The sequence below is a fragment of the Melospiza georgiana genome, chromosome 6 (assembly GCF_028018845.1).
Source record: "Melospiza georgiana isolate bMelGeo1 chromosome 6, bMelGeo1.pri, whole genome shotgun sequence".
Classification (NCBI taxonomy): Eukaryota; Metazoa; Chordata; class Aves; order Passeriformes; family Passerellidae; genus Melospiza; species Melospiza georgiana.
In genome coordinates this window covers 20,014,319-20,030,593 of record NC_080435.1, presented here as the reverse complement: position 1 = coordinate 20,030,593, position 16,275 = coordinate 20,014,319, and the positions used below count along the sequence as shown (strand labels likewise).

General features: G+C 46.0%; 1 protein-coding gene across 1 annotated transcript in view; it reads right to left on the bottom strand.

The window, feature by feature from the left end:
- Positions 1 to 7,127: 7,127 nt before the first annotated feature.
- SWAP70 (switching B cell complex subunit SWAP70) overlaps positions 7,128 to 16,275 on the bottom strand; it is a 36,301-nt gene continuing 27,153 nt past the window's right edge. The window contains exons 8-12 of the mRNA XM_058027151.1: positions 13,176 to 13,283; positions 11,841 to 12,007; positions 10,908 to 11,106; positions 9,460 to 9,556; positions 7,128 to 9,138 (exon numbers count right to left, since the gene is read on the bottom strand). Coding sequence (XP_057883134.1) covers positions 9,023 to 9,138; positions 9,460 to 9,556; positions 10,908 to 11,106; positions 11,841 to 12,007; positions 13,176 to 13,283 — 687 coding nt within the window. The 3' untranslated portion in view covers positions 7,128 to 9,022. The remainder of the gene's footprint in view (positions 9,139 to 9,459; positions 9,557 to 10,907; positions 11,107 to 11,840; positions 12,008 to 13,175; positions 13,284 to 16,275) is intronic.

The window sequence follows — 16,275 nt, the reverse complement described above, 5'->3', positions numbered from 1 at the left end:
TTTCTAAATTGTTAGAACAGTTGGAAAATCCTAATTGCCTTTAAAAGTCAAGAAAAAAAAAGCAGCAAACATTTTGAATTGCAGAATTAACAAAACTGGGAGCTGAAGTTCAGTTTCCTGGACCAAAAATTTATTCAGGGAGTCCTGTTGTACTTGTGACTTTAAAACAAATACTTGAACCTTCAACAAGGAATTTGCACCTACCCCCAAACTTGCTCTGAGATGCAGAGCTTAAGCTTTGAAAACTCTCCAGAGATGCATTGTTGAGGTTGGTCATGTTTAGATTTACCCCAGCACATTTTCAGGGCTCCACATACACAGGGGAGGGGAAAACCTACCTGGAATTGATGCAGCAGCTTGAATGAGAGATGACAAAAGAGGGCTTGGCTGGAGTGCTGGCCTAATTTCCATGAAACTTTGGGGGTAGCTGAGCGTTGATTAGAGTTAATTAGAGGCTAAAGGCTGCTTCAATTTGTGGTTGTTACCCAAGAGCTCCAAGGAGGTTTTCTGGCTGCCAGGGGTCAGGAATAAAGGTGGAGGAGCTGGAGGTGACACTGCAAGGAGCTGGTGCCACAGAGCTCTGATTGTGCCCTGGTGTAAGTTGGGCTTTGCAGGCCTCACTCAGCAATCTCTGATTTGCACCTGGTGAACACAGGTTCAGAGTATCACTTAAAGAGCCCTCCCTTCAGGGACAGTTTGCTGTTTTGCAGATGTCTGTGTGCTTCTTTAATGGGTAAAGATCACCCATCTTTCATCAGTGCCCAGCAGAGGCACAAGGAGGTTAAGGGACCTGACGAAGGTGATAGTAAGTCAAATTGTTTGGAATTTTGTAGCTCTGAAAGATCATCTTTCTAAAACAGGAAACCCTCTCAGGAGTAGTAGGTTTTCATTAAAACAACAGTTCAAACCTGTCGATCTTGATCTATCAGGAAAAAGAGGAATGTAGAAAATGCGAGAGTTAGCTTAGCCTCCCTTAAACTAAACCACCAGGTTCACGTTCCTATGGAGAAACAAATACCCTGCAGGCATTGTGGTGTCTTTGATTTATTTTTGGAAGTTGAAAACTCTCCCTCTTGGTGTCTGAGCTAAGAAAAAAACAAGGATTTTTTTGGCCAACAAAAGGTTTCTGGAGAAAGAAACCCTCCAGTCCCCCTCCTCAAGGGCTTATGACACGAGCAGTTGAGCTAAGGTAATGCAACTTAGCCTCCCCTACATTTCAAAATTGGGTTAAAGTTCCTAAGTCATTGAGGGAAAATGTTACTCAACAGAGTAATGACTCTCTAACTGGCGTGTCAGGCCTTGCCAGCGGTGGGTGCAGACCCTGCTGTCTGTGCCCCGAGCAGTTCGGGTGCCCAGCGTGTCCCCAGGATGGAGGGGGCACCGCGGCCGCCCGGCTTTGGGTGAATCCCGGGGCTGCGGTGCCCAGCTGTGCCGGCAGCCCGGGCAGCAACTGCCCGCTCCTCTCCCTCCTTGCTCCGGAGGTTTTGGCCGCTGTGGAGTGTGGGTTTGCGGCGAGGCAGCAGCGCTGTGGTGCTGCACGTACACGGGTGACGCGGCCTGGAGCGTGGGGCCGGCCCGCGGTGAAAGCCCGGCGGTGCCGCATCCCCGGCTCTGCCTCCCCGGGCGGGATCCGCACATGTGATTCATTAGGAGCCTGCCGGGCAGGGCCCTGCTCCCCGGGCTCTGCGGGGCCGTGCGGCGGTGTCCGGCTGCCATCTGCTGTCCGGCGCCCGGGGGGGCCGCGCATCCCCCGAGAATCTCCCGAGCACCCCTCGAGCACCTCCCACTCATCCCCCGCTCATTCCGCGTGCATCCCCCGCGCATCCCCCGAGCATCCCCCGAGAATCCCCCGCGCTTCCTCCGATCATCTCCAGAGAATCCCCCGCCACCGCGGCCGGGGACAGCGCGGCCCGAGTGCCATCCCCTGGGCTGCGGCCAAGCCGTGAGCAAGCTCTGCCCAGACTCCCAGGGCCCCCCGCCACGGTATCTCCCGCATTCCTGCGGCAGATCTGGTATTCCTTATTGTTCTCCCCGTCTCTGGGGGAGCAGCTGCCGCTGCCTGGCCGGCCTGCCGGGGCAGGAGCTGGCGGGGCCCTGGGCTGCGGGTCCCACGGCTCGCCGGGGGCTTTGGAAAAATCGTGTCAGTCTTCTCACCCTGCTTCGGCACGTAGGGACTTGGGGCTCGATGAAAATGAGAAAAGAATGGAAAACTGGAAGAGCAGCGAGTGCGGCTCCGCTCCCCTGGAGGTGCTGTGGGCTCAGCAGGCCCGGCCCGGGCTCGGCCTCAGCCGGGAGCTTTCAGTGCCAGCCCGAGTGCAGCACACAGCACCTGGGCCTTGCTGGCAGCCCCGGGGACACCAGGGGCAAGGACTGGTCAGAGGGGGCTGAGGGGCAGAGACAGAGCTGCCCTGGAGCTGGGCAGGGCTGGTCTCTGCTCTGCAGCCAGGGCACAGCTGCTCTGAGCAGCCTGGCCCAGCACATGGTGGAGTTTCCTGGTCCCTTCCCCTCTGACTGGTTCTTGTACCCCATGCCTGCGCCCTTTCTTGAAGTATGATTTCAAGGAATGCACCCTCTGGATTTTCTGCTGCTGGCAGGAAGGATTTGCTGGCTGGAGGTGGCTGAGGGCCACTGCAGGCTGGGCACCTGCCATCCGTAATGGTGACAGCAAGGAGCTTGTGCTGGAGCACGGGCGGGCGGCTCTCCTTCACCACAGGGGCCATGCCCAGCTGTCCTGTGTTGGTTATTTTGGGCAAGCCATCTCCCCAGGAAGCTCCACTAAACAGCAGAGACTCCCCTGGACATGGTGCAGCCCTCACAGGCAGGCAATGGCCACACTAAAGCAAACCAACAAACACAGAAAGTGCCACCTCCATCCCCACAGGGAGCAGTGCCACAACACTCAGCTTTTGGGGGTGTGAGCAGGCTGTACCCTGCTCCCATCATTTCCCACCTCCTGTCTAGGAATAAGCATGGCCACGTGGATGTTTCTTCCAGGGAGGAAAGCCTGGCTGGAGATGGCATGTTCCACCTTCACAAGAGAGATGTGGTGGTTGTCTTCATGGTATGGGGAGAGTAAGCAACCCAAAGCATCACTGGCAAAGGAAATGGTTCTGAGAACACAACCTTGCACTGCTCCAAATGCAAAAAATCAGCCCCAGTGTGAGAGGCACTTTCTGAAAATGTCTAAGCAAAGTGTGACCATAAATAAAATTTTTTAAGTATGGCTTGTTTTGGTTTTTTTTCCTTTTTTTTTTCACTCAGGACTGAAGAACCAGCACCCCAGAGGACCTGCATGTCCCCAGCATGTCCCTTTGAGTCCTGGCTGAGCTGCACAAGCCTCCTCAGAGTGAGAAGAGAAATCTCCATGCTGGAGCAGCCATTGAAACAGCTAATTTGTGTCAACACCAAGTCCAGGCTGCTTTTGAAATTGCCTCATGTCTATGCCTGATCTCTCAATCCCATCTGAGATATCGAGGTGTGCTCAGAAATAGTGCAACAACAGGAGTGACAGCAGGTGAGGAGTGTTTGCATGAGGACATTGTTGTGCCTGGATCCTGTTAAAGGCACAGCAAGCACCTCTATTAATTAGCAATTACTTTAACAACTGTGTGCAAAGCTGGTGTAGATCAAGCCCCTTTGGTGGGCAGAAGAGTGATGTGAGCTGTGAGAACACTGAGTAAGGTAGAAAGGGTTTTTTTGGTTTTATTCACTAAGGGATTGATAGCCTACTCAGTAAAGGCTTATGGGGGAGAGTGAGTGCATTTGTGCTGGAGATTGTGATTTCTTTTTTCCTTGTTATCAATATTTTGTCCAGTATACATGGGCTTTCCTCTGACCCTGCTGCTCATATCATTTTACATTTCCTCTGTCAATTAGGCTAAAATATGAGAAAAAAGGCAAGAGAAGGACTCCTGTAAAGTGGTTCTCCTAGGGCTGTGCACACAGGTGTTAAAAACTGCCTCATTGAATCTCCCTCTCAAGGCCTTTCAGGATGTTGAACTGTTTTGCATTGCACCATTCCAATTTTAATTTCTTCTGGAGGTGAGATGCAGCTACATTTGCCAAACATCATTTCATCTTATGTGTTAAAACAACCACTGGCCTTTCCTTTTTTTTTAAAGGATGGTACTTTTGGCACACCCAGGAAGCCAGTCCATAGGACAGAGCTTTTCTTCACTTTTGAGTGTAGCCTCACATTTCTTTTCACAGAGAAAAGCAAGGCACAGTTCTTCCCAAGAATATTTCTGGGTTTCACATTGTCTGAATATCAGAGAAAGAAAACACAATTCTTATCATTTGCTGTGCCTGTGTTTGTGCAAAAGTAGAATGCAACATGGAGATTGTTTACCCAAAGTCATGGTGTTTTGTTTCCTTGACCTATCAGTGCCAAGAGTGTGTGTTGGGACTGTTGGGTGACAGTCACAAGATTCAGTGCAGTGTGTGCAGTTGGTGTGCAGAGCTGAGTGCTTGGCAGGTTCAGCTTTAGATGTATAGAATAATATAGTATAATAAAGTAATTAACTAGCCTTCTATTTTCAATGGAGTCCTCCATATCATCCCTCCTTTGTGAGGGCCCTCACAGCACAGCTATATTTGAATCCTGCCATTTCCAGGTAGTTGGAGTTCATTGTGAGAGTAAGTGTGGAAGCCACAAAGTTTCTATTTGTATTTTATATATATATATATATATATATATAATTTTTTTTATTTTATATATTAAAATTTATTTTATATTTATTTATATCTATTTTATTTTATTTTGTCCCTCACGGTCACATGAATGAGCTGATATCCTCTCCCCACACACGCCCACCCCGTTCGTGGCTGGAAGGGGCGAGCCCGAGTCCCGCTCCCAAAGGGGAGTACGTGATGCTGAGCACGTCCTCGGCTCGGCCCCGCTCCTGCAGCCTCGGGGCGCGCCCACAGCACCTGGGCAGAGGCGGTGTGCAGGGAAGGAACCTCCCTCGCACGTTTTTCCTTGTTCTGCTTTCAGAGAAGCCGCTCGGCAGCCCGAGCTGCGCCTGCAGATGCGAGATTGCGGGATGCTGCATCCCACTGCGCACATTGTCCACGGGTTGTTCGGAAAATATGTCTGAATTAGCTCACAGCCCCGTAGTAACAGCAACAACAACAAAAGATCCATTTTTCCCAGGCTGACGGGATGTCTGTGGGCACGCTGAGCTAGCAGAGGAACTCCGGGCTCCTGGAGCAGGGTCAGGGCTGCGGTGGCCAGGGCAGGGAGGCGGTGGCGGTGCGGCAGCCGCGGCGTTTTTCCCAGGGTGGCTGTCCCGGGACACCGCCACGGCCGGGAGCACCGCGGGATCACCATCGAGGGACGCTGGGCTGCTCCACCACGAGGTGGCAGCCGGAGCCCAGCGATGAGGCAGCCCCGGGGCCGGCCCGGAGCGCTCCCGCTGTCCCCGCTCGGTGTCCCGGCGTGGGCAGCCGGGTGGGCGGCGCGGGGGCTGCCACAGTGACCCCAAATGATTTGTTAAACAAACAAAAAAAACCCACCCCAAAAAAGCCAAACAAAAACCCCCAAACAACAAAAATGCAAAAAAACAAAACAAAGGCAGAGACAAAATTCTCAAGTCACGAGACTAGGAAAGCCCCTAAAAATCTTGTTAAGTGTGAAAGGAATTTGCCATTCTCAGAGGACAAGTGCACGGCACACCTGCCGCCCTTCAGCACCGCTTCCTTTGGGAACAAATCATGACCTCTCGCCCCAAGGCAGCTGAAAGGCCTTGTGGATATCCCCTTCCTGGCCCTGCACCGGTTTGCTCAGAAATTACTTACAAACTGCTTCGCATATTTGAGATAAAAATCAGAGCAGTTATTTTCTGTTCGGTTTCACTGAGAGGGATGGTGGAGCTCCTGTTCCAGGTGTCCTGCGTGACTGAGACACAGCACCACAGGACGGCTAGGGTTGGAAGGGACCTCAATGATCACCTGCTTCCAATCTCTCTACCATTAACAGGGCTTCTTTTGGACCTCAATGATCACCTGCTTCCAATTCCCCTGCCAATAACAGGACCAAACAGGTGCTTCTTTTGGACCTTAATGGTCACCTGCTTCCAATTCCCCACCTTCCCAGGATACAGATTCTGTCCCAAGACACTGTTCCCCATAGAGGCTTAGCTTTTGTGGCTGCTCATGCAGGACCGTGAAACAGGAGTAACATGAGCTGCTGGAAGCCAGCCTGTTACAGTTTGGGAATGTGTGATCCAGTGAGCACGGCTCATAAATCAGCCCCATAAAATGGTCACAGGGAAAAGAAAACAAAAACAAACAAAAACCCTAAACAAAACCCCATCCTGTTTGTAGAGGGAACAGCACGGTACTGGGGCTGTGGTTTGCAGGACTGTTCCAGCAGCAGCAAGTAAATGAAACCTCAGTCTGGCAGAGAAAAACAAGTGCACAGCTTTCCCTTGGCCTCTGTGTAAGCCTGAGGTGTAGTTAGGGCTTCTTGGGCAGAGCAGTGGCATCCCTAACCCCAGAGTTCAGCGGGATATCCTGACCAGGAGCAGGCTCGTTGCTTTGTGGGAGCAGGAGATGCCGGCACAGCAGGATGCAGATTTCCATGCCCCGGCAGTGACTCATTGCTCTGGGCTCCCTTGGGATGCTGCTCAGTGCCGCTCTAAGGGGCTCATTCTCAAGTGGTATTTTTGCTCGGCTTGCAAATGGTTTAATTTTTAAGCCAACCACACCCCCCAGCTTTACCGAGCAAGGCTTCACACAAAGCTTTTTTGATTTGCCAGAGCAAGCAGAAACGACGAAACTAAAAGGAACGTTATCTCATTTCCTCTTCTGCCAGACAGACAGACAGACAGATAGGGCTGACACATTGTGAGGGGCTGCTGTGTGTCTGCCCCTACAGCTCCCTGCTGAGCCTGCTCTGCCCTTGCCCCATCCTGCAGCAAGGAGTACTGAATATGAACATTTAAGAGCAGGAGTGCTGCTAAAACAAAGGCTGTTTGTGTTACCGTGTGACCACTGCCTTTATTATGCCTTTAACATCCCATTGATCCGACCATTAAACTTCCTCCACACAACAGTCACTGGATTTTGAACTCCAACAGGCCAAAAGAAACCCAGCAATAAGACATCCATTAATTCCAAAATGTAAATGACTTTATATTACTTTATTAAACAGCCATTTCTAAAGAACAGTAAAAAATATGATTACATGCAGCATTTGGTGTTCTTAAAAAAACATTGTCCAAAATAAAGACTGTTAGAAAAATTAAACAAGTTTAGCCCCAATACCCCTTCTGCTCTCCACATAAGATGTTTGGTAGTTACAAATACTATTCCAGCTCCTTTAGCAAAGTTTAGCCTTGTGTACATTAGTAATTCTGTTACAGGTGGGTGGGTTTTTTATTCACATTGCTTCTGTAAATGTGATCAATTTAAAAAAATGCACTGTTATCAAGTTTAAGGAACTACTGTTTTCCTGTACAGTGAGTATAAATAGGAAGATCCTGGATTTTCCTGCCATTCTAATCAGCACTCCATTTACTGAAACATTAAAGATTTCAATTAGTACAAAAATACAACCAGAGAATAAATGTCTGCAAAGATTCAGTATTTGAGTGAGTTCTTAGTTAATAGGCAAATAAAATGCTATTCATGACTTCCAAATCTGGACACCACTTCTGTACAGCTTCTGCTCTTCCAAGACCCAAGTATCACAGTGCTGCACAGCAAGGCACTGCTTATCCTCCTGAAAAATTCACTTATTTACTACAAATAATTTAACATGTAGCTGAACTAACAAGCAGGTGAGGGATGGATGGCCGGGGTACAGTCAAAGCCGCTCACAAGCCACACCAGTGGGCACCTGCTCCTCGAGGGGGCATCTCAAAATGTCTGTACAAGCTGGCAGGAATCCTGTTTTACTGAGCAATGCTGCTGTGGGAGAGCTGCAAAGCAAAGTCACAGCCTTGTTCCTTTCCCCTACAAAAACAAATAACTGGCTTTGTCCCAGGAGAGAATGGTAAGGCACAACAGCAGGCTCTTTGGGAAGCCTTGGTACTAGAAAGAGTGAAGTTATTTTATTGACAGGAATTACTTTTTTTTTTTTTCTAAAGCAGTATCACTACACATTTATCACTTTTATTTAAAGAACATTTCTTCTTACATTTTTTAATCTGGCCTCCAATTAAAAGTAAGACAGTGCTCCATCTAAAAATGGTGGGATGTTATAATCAGATTTCCTGCACAAACACAGCCTTGACACAAAAGCTATCTGCCCTGTGTGTGCTACTACCTTCCATTGATCTGCTTCAGAAATCTGAGCCAAAACTTCATCTTTCATACTATGAAGAGAACTCTCAAGGCTTAATTTAGCTCTTCTCAGGTATAAGACAGTACAGAAACTGTCTTGCATAACTACTTTTTCCAAATGTCTTACAGCAGTGTTTTCTACATACCTATCTCCAGTTCTTTTGTTTGGATTCCTGCAAAGAGAGGGAAACAGGACACCAAATCCAAGCAGGCAGCAGGCACCCAGTGATGGCAGCCCCCCCTTGCCAAGGGAAGCACTATGCAGAGAGCAACAGAGGGACAGCAAAAGTAAATGGAGGAAAGAAAGGTAATGCTCCATCTCAGAGTTGGACACAACCTCCAGGACTGATTTACCTTGGGCTGAAATGACACTAAACTGAACCAGCAGAACAACTGCTTCCCTGACCTTCTGGAATGAAAGTGATGCTGCCTGACTGGTTAGCTGCTGTCAGATACAGGCTACTATAGGAACAACTCTGTCTGTCACAAGCTATGTTTCAATACAAACTTTCAGTTGCAAAGTCTTGGAAAAGTGAGGGAAAACAGCACTCCTGTCAGACTCCACCACTGGAACGGCTGAGCTCTGAGCAGACCCTCCAGCGTGGCAAACAGCATTTCATGAGCAGAGAGGCCCAACCTGCTGAGCAAACTAAACTCTGTAAGCAAGAGGCTGCTCTGTGCAAAGCAGAACGAGGGAGGTGGGCTCCTGTTCCGGGCCATGTGTCAGCTGCCACTGTCACTCTGAAGTGGAAGTGGCTTTCTTCCCTTTCCAGCTCCTTTGTCTCTCCTCCAGTTCTGCTTCAGTGAAGGCAGCTGGGCCCCAGTTTGTGATTAAGTGAGGATTCTTGGAGCCTGGAAGACAGAGAGCAAGACCTGAGACAGGCAGTTCTGACAGGGACATCACACTCCCGCAATGCAGTGTTCAGGCTGATCCTTGCTTTGTTTTAAACATAAAAGAAACAAACAATAATGATAATAAAATCATTATAGTAGGGCCAATAGAGGGAAAGACTTGGAAGCTCCCATCAGCAGTTGTCACAAAGGCTGGTACTTAGAGGCTGCTATGAACCAGTAAACTACAGGAAAAGGCAGACTTCAGTAAGCCACCAAGTGGTATCAGTGCATGAGACAGAATAAATACATATTTTTGTAACTCTTCTGCTGATAACTCACCTGGCTCTATTAGTCGAATCAATCCCTCATGATGAGCTACTTTATCTTTCCAACTCTTGGTGTTGTTAGCTGCTGTTTCCAACTTCTTCTTAACCTCCTAAAATAAGACAGAGCCCACTTGAAAACAACAGCTTTACTCTGTTTTTATATGAAGATACAACACCTTTCAAACCAAAAGCCAGAACCATGCTAATTCCCCCAGCTCTCTGTTTAATGTGGAACCATCCTAAGTAATTTGGTCATCACCACACTCCACAAAAAAAAAAAAAAAGTTGACAAACCAGAATCCTAAAATAACAAGGTTTTACAATATTGTGTAGCTGTGTAATGAAGCTAGTCTTCATTCTTCAGCCTAGACTGGTCTTTTGGGCAATTCTAAATGGAAGGCTAGAATTTATGTTTAATTATTTCTAAAATAATTGTTTCGTGGATTTGTTTTTTGTGGTTTATATGTCTACTGCATTCAGCAATTCCTCTGGAGTAGTAAATGATGCTTCACATACAAAAAGCCTGAGATGTCACCTAAAAAAGAGCCAAGTACTGGCCAGAAGCAATCTTGTAATGCTGTGAGATGTAACACCACCCTGGGAAGTTGTAAAGTGGCCACAGCCACCTCAGCTGGGCCCTTGCTTGCAGTGAGTGCAGCACTTGTGTTCTGTGCCAGGCGAGACAGGCTTGTCCTTCAGAGCTCACCCCATAAACACCCTCCCCTGCTAAACACAAACCCAGCCAGGCTTTCTTTCCTGACCTAAATAAATGCAGGATCAACACACTCTCTAGCCCTGGGAAGTGTGCAGCACTTCAGCCTCTGTACTTGCTGGACTCTGGCTCTTATTTCTTCCATGAACAGCTACTGACCTTCCCCAGAAACACTCAGTGGAGCAGAGAGCAGGCCTGGCTTTATGGGACTCAAGGCTGCACACTGAGAATCTGAGCTAATTCCTACCTATCCTTAACTTCCATCCAGGGCTGAAATACATTTTGGAGGAGTAGGTGCCTACAGTAACACATTGACTTTTCATCTGCAGAAGACAATGCAGTGCCATGACATAATCCAAACACTGCGAGAATTACTACATCAGAAGCAAAATGCACCCAGCTATGGCAGCAGTGGGACTGCATATGAAGTGAGACTGCAGTAGAAAACAAATGTACACAGAGTATTTCAGGATGTGACTGAGCTGGCCTGCATGCAAATTGTGACAAAAATAAATAAAAGAGGTTCAGAGGTGTGTCTGAAACAGATCCTCTTCTTCAAATGTATCTACTGGGCTAGAAATAGAGTAAAAACTAGAAACAAAACCAACAAAAACAAAAACTCAACCAACCCAACTATCCTACCTCTTATAACTTTTGTGCCATGCTAACCCTTAAAGAAGTATAATACTGAAGAGCTTCAAATTCAATCTATGGATAGGGATGAGAGGTTGATGACCAGAGCAGCTCACCTCATACTGCTCAAGGGCCTCCTTCCTTTCCAACTCAAGTTGTTTCAGTTGCTCCATGGCCACTTGAAGAGCCTGTTCCTTCATCATTCTCTGGTTTTCCAGCTCTTGCTTCTCTGCTTCTGTCATCTGAATGGTCTGTTGCTGCTGCAAATGCCATTTTTCCAGTTCAGCTCTCTTTGCTGTCTCCTCTTCCAGCAATCTGCAACGGGGATTGTGATGTTAACTGCACTTTAACATGAGTTGTATCCATGCATGGAAGCCAAATAATTAATTTTTTCTTTCGGGGAAAGAGAATATAGTTTTTTAAAAAGCTTGGGAAGCAGGGGAAAAGTGATTGTTAGTTGGCTTGCCTTCAGTGTCATGCCAGCAGTGCAGGCAGTCTGACTGTTACAAAGGGCCATTCAGAAAATGTAGTCAATAATGCAAATACACAACACAGAGCCCCAGAAGAAACAGGCATGCATAAGTTATCTTCATTGTCTTAGGAGGACTGAGTATATCAAGGAAAAAACCACACTCCACAAAGCCCCTGTAAGAGGAAATTTAACCCTTTATCCTTACAGTTTAAACCTGTGATAAAATACAGCAGAAAGCCATTTATACAGATACTGCTTTATAAAATAAACAGCTGAAAAGCCTGTACAGAGTGATCTCTGTTTTTCATATGCTGACATGCACAACACCTGGAAAAATGACTGCACCTGCTTTTCCAAAACTGCTGAGCTTGCCCTCTGCTAAAGGCTAATCAGACATATTTTAAAAATCATAAACAGCAGCTTCAGCCTTCATATGTTAAGGAAAAATAAAATCTGCACTGTGTTTGGACTTGAATGTAGTTCCCCATTCCAAGAGGCAAGCAGTCATTAGTAGCAGGGCACAGACACCCACTATTGGCAGGGGGACAAACACTTTTCCACCTGGTCAAAGCCATACCTGGCCTGAAGTTTCCTCACAGTCTCCTCATCCTGACGTGCCTGTTTCTCATCCTCCAGTGCCTCCTGGAGCTGCTTGTACATTTCTTCCAGTTCACGTACTCTTTGTAAATACTGTTCCAGTTCAGATGATTTCTGAGCAACCTGCTCTTCCATTTTTTGCCTTACCTAGCAGCACAAATTTGCGACACATAAACTACCATTCAACTCAGTTTTCCAATTTTTAAAGGAATTGCCAGCTTTCCCTCAGGCCATGTTTTCAGAGACAAACCTCTTCCTGCTGACTGCAGAGCAGAACTGATAAAATTGAGGCTAGATCTGCAGATGTAGAACTAAGAGCATTTTAAAAAATAATTAATAACACAGGCCACTTATATTGACCTACTTCCTGCAACACAGGACTTCTACAGGGATTCAAACCTAATTTTAGTCAGCTTGATCTTGTTGCTTAGTTTACAGATACACAAGTGAAGGAAGAGAAAGGTTGTGGAGAGGCCAGACATGAAAGTCAGGCTGCTTTAAAGGCACTGTTTTCACTCCCCCTTTGACAGCAGTGTATCTCACACACTTCTGTCTCTGGATGATGGCACAGGATGGATAAAGGGGGTTGGAATGTCCTGCCCCATTGGTCTGCAGGCTGCTCCCCTCAGCTGACCCAAATCCCAGTGACCCAGAAAGGGATTGTAATCAGGAATTCATGCTCTGCCCATAAAGCAGCACTATGTGCATTCATGTACTGAGATGTCCCATCACATCACTTTGTCTACCTCTTTTCCCCAGCTAACAGAACAACCTGAGACAGCCCCTGAAGCCTGAAAATCAGTTCTTTGGAGAATCCTCAGTGTAGTTGAATAGTAACAGTATTGTAAAGCAGCAATATTTTTTAGTTTTTATATTTGTGTGTGTGTATAATTGTAAAAAAACACACAGCATTAAAAAGCAACAGCTCTAGGAACACATAAAATGCATTTTGATTATGCCTGATTCATTTTGCTTATCCATACAGCAAGTACTGGCCTCAGGTCCTCCATCTCTGAAAACTCCAAGGGGAACTTCAGTTTGCATTTATCCTTCAAACAGTCTATTTCTTTCCCAATTTTCCAATCATATTTAAATCTTGAATGCTGCACAAATTGTAACCAAGCTGTTCCAGTATTTGAATTCATCAGTAAAAGTATTTTATTCCTACATCTCAAATAAATGCAACACAGATTCCATTCTCCAGGCTCCTGCAAAACCTGTGGAATCCTTTCAGTGGCTGCCTGTGAGGGAGGTCCTTGCTGAACACATGGCTGCCTATGTGGAATAGCAGCAAAACCCCTCGTGCACTTCTCACCATTTTTTCTCTCTCCAGTTCCAGACTGAAGCGATCTTGTAACTCAAGTTGAGTCTGAAGCCTTTTCTTCTCCTCCTCAGCAGCACGAGCAGCTGCTGCTTCCAGTTGCTGGAAGAGAAGGGTGGGGGGTAGGGGGAAGAAAACAAGGAAGAAAACAAATTGTCAAAACTAAATTATTTTAAGGGAATGGAACTTTATCTAAAAATTTTTGGTTCTTAAAAAAATGGAGGAAGCCTTCAAAAGCATCAAGGCACCAGTTTGGATTTTTTAATGTCTGAGATTATTCACAACCTATAAATATAATTTACTATCTTGATTGTTTACAAGACAATTTAAATTTACCAATGAAAAGGCAATTACCTGGCTATCTCCAAGTTTCCTGAGTCCTGCTTTGCTCAAGTGATAGAAATCACTGTATTTCCTCCTCTACCTCAATAGGATAGAAAACTATCATGAAAAACCACATTTCAAGCAGGAGTGCATAGGACTTCCAATAGGGAAAACATGCCAGCAAGCACAGAGTTCATACAGAAACAGAAATGAGAAGCACTGAATTGCCATGGGAAAGCAGAAGTGTCAGGAACTTTGACTAGAATAAGTGATTGTGCTATTGTGAATCATCCCTCTAACATCCCCGAAACTGCCAAGTAAGGTAAATAAAATCCTGGTCCATAATCATCACTTGAAATTAGGAGGAACTTTAGGTAAGGCCTGGGAAAGAGCTGCTGATACCTTTCCACCTTCTTGCATCTTATTTTACTTTTGCTGCATCTTGATTTCACACATGGTCCCAGTTTTTCCTTTCGTCAAGATTTCAATCCTCACAAGATTAGAAATCTTCAAGTACCAGCCTAAACTTTACCAGTAGTGAAAACAAAACCATTCTTTCACAAAATTTTCCTAAGAAACTTATCTGATGCTGTTTTTAATATGCTGGGCTGTGGAAATAGCTTCCACAGACCTTTAGTAAGAGCAGGGCACAACAAAAAGATGACAGGGACCTGTTGGAGCAAGCCCAGAGGAGGTGACACAGGGACAGAGAAGCTGTGGATGCCTCATCCCTGGAGTGTTCAAGGCCAGGCTGGATGGGCCTTGGAGCACCCTGGTGTAGTGGAAGGTGCCTCTGCCCACAGCAGGGGGACTGGAACTGGAGGATCTTTAAGGTCCCTTCCAAACCAAACCTTTCTGTGATTCTGTCATGCTCCTGAAGGTACCACTTTGAAACCACACTCCCTCACCAACCTAGATGAACCAATGAGATGCTCCAATGATTAAAACTGCCAAGCTACAACTTTCACTCTTTTACATGCTTGTAGTACCACTCTGGTCTCAGATGAGAAGTGAAGGAGAAGGTTCAGGTTTCTGGGTTTATGTTGCAGAACACAGCACAGAACTGCTCTCCTTTGCAAGGATTAAATGATGCCAGTGTTTGAGAAGCAGCATTCTTCCTCTGCCAGGGCATTCAAAAGCATGTCATTGTAATCAAATCCAAGATACCTATTTAAGTGAAATCTCCTCTAGATTTCCTTCCCCACTCTGAAATTAAACAAACATTGCCAATACTGAGCTGAGAGGGTGAATGAGCAGAGTCACAGGCAAGGGTGGGTGTCACAGACATTTTATGAAAAATCCTTTCCTTAGGATTTTTTCTCCTGAGAAGCTGAGAGGCCTCAAGAGCAAAATGTAACCAATGATTATCTGCTGCTGTGGAATGCAACAGGTGGGTCTGTGATTGGTCTCATGTTGTTGTTTCTAATTAATGGCCAATCACACTCAGCTGGCTCAGAATCTCCAAGAGTCACGAGCTTTTGTTATCATTCCTTTTTCTATTCCTTGCCAGCCTTCTGATGAAATTCTTTCTTCTATTCTTTTAGTATAGTTTTAATATAATATATATATCATAAAATAATAAATCAGCCTTCTGAAACATGGAGTCAAATTCTTGTCTCTTCCTTCATCCTGGGACCCCTGCAAACCACCACAGGTGGGTGCCAGGCCATGGCCAGAGAGCCAGCAAGAAAATTATCTTTGTCCACTCAGTATCAGCAATTCCCTGCTTCATCCACAAAACCATTCCCAGCAGGTAAGGTTACTGGGAACTGTGCACTTCAGGGAAAAGCCACAAGTGTTGGAGGGGGGAGAGAACAGGAACACACCATTCCAGCAGGCACAGAGTCCCCAAAGGCCATGCAAGACCCCAAACTGAAACAAAAAGGGTCACACGTCTTGTGCATGCTCTCACACAAGGAAAAACTTACCTTCCTGTCTGTTCAATGTGCACATGTCAAAATTCCAGTAAAAAATATGAAAAAAATCTATTTTAGACAAAAGCATTTATTCTTTTGGAATACTCTACTGCAGGAGCTACCAGAATACAGACCAGTCCCAGAGTGCACTTTGGCAGATGCTACATAAATGGTGGCTCGCTGCCATCAGCAGCAAATCAACTTCTGAGCTTCCCAGAACAATCCAGTTTCCTGAAGCATTTACAAAGCCCTTTCCTTGAAGAACAGTTTTCTAACTAATCAAACCCTTTCAGTTCCTCCAACAATGTGCCTTTCCCCTAGTTCCACCTAGGCAAAGTGCAGTAGTTCATGTCACAGCCTAAGACACCTTCCTTGAGAAATCATTTTAATCCAGCCCACTTCAAAAGATGCTTCTGGCCACAACTCTCTTTAGTTTACCCACTGTGATTTTTATGAAACTCCCTGGACCCTGCCAAGATCCTCCTGCTCCTTTGGGGCTGCTCTCATGTTGTGTTCCTCCCTAAATATTTTCCATGCACTAAACAATGCAGAAATCCAACCTTATTATTTCTGTTAATGGGTACATTACTTAACAGTAGAAGGTAACATAGGCTATCCTTTATTGACTATTTTGCATTCTGAATCTTAAACACATGGCAGACTACAGGTGCCAAAATTAAATTTAAAGATGGTTTTCCACTGTCAGACTCCATTTAAGACAAACAGAATAATACCTACATCAGGATTGTCAGTGCAAGACCAATTTTAAAAAAGACAAATTTCTCCTTGCAACAAATTGTGACAATGACAAGACTTTAAAATTGTGGGTTTTAAAAATTTTGTTAGCTTTCTAG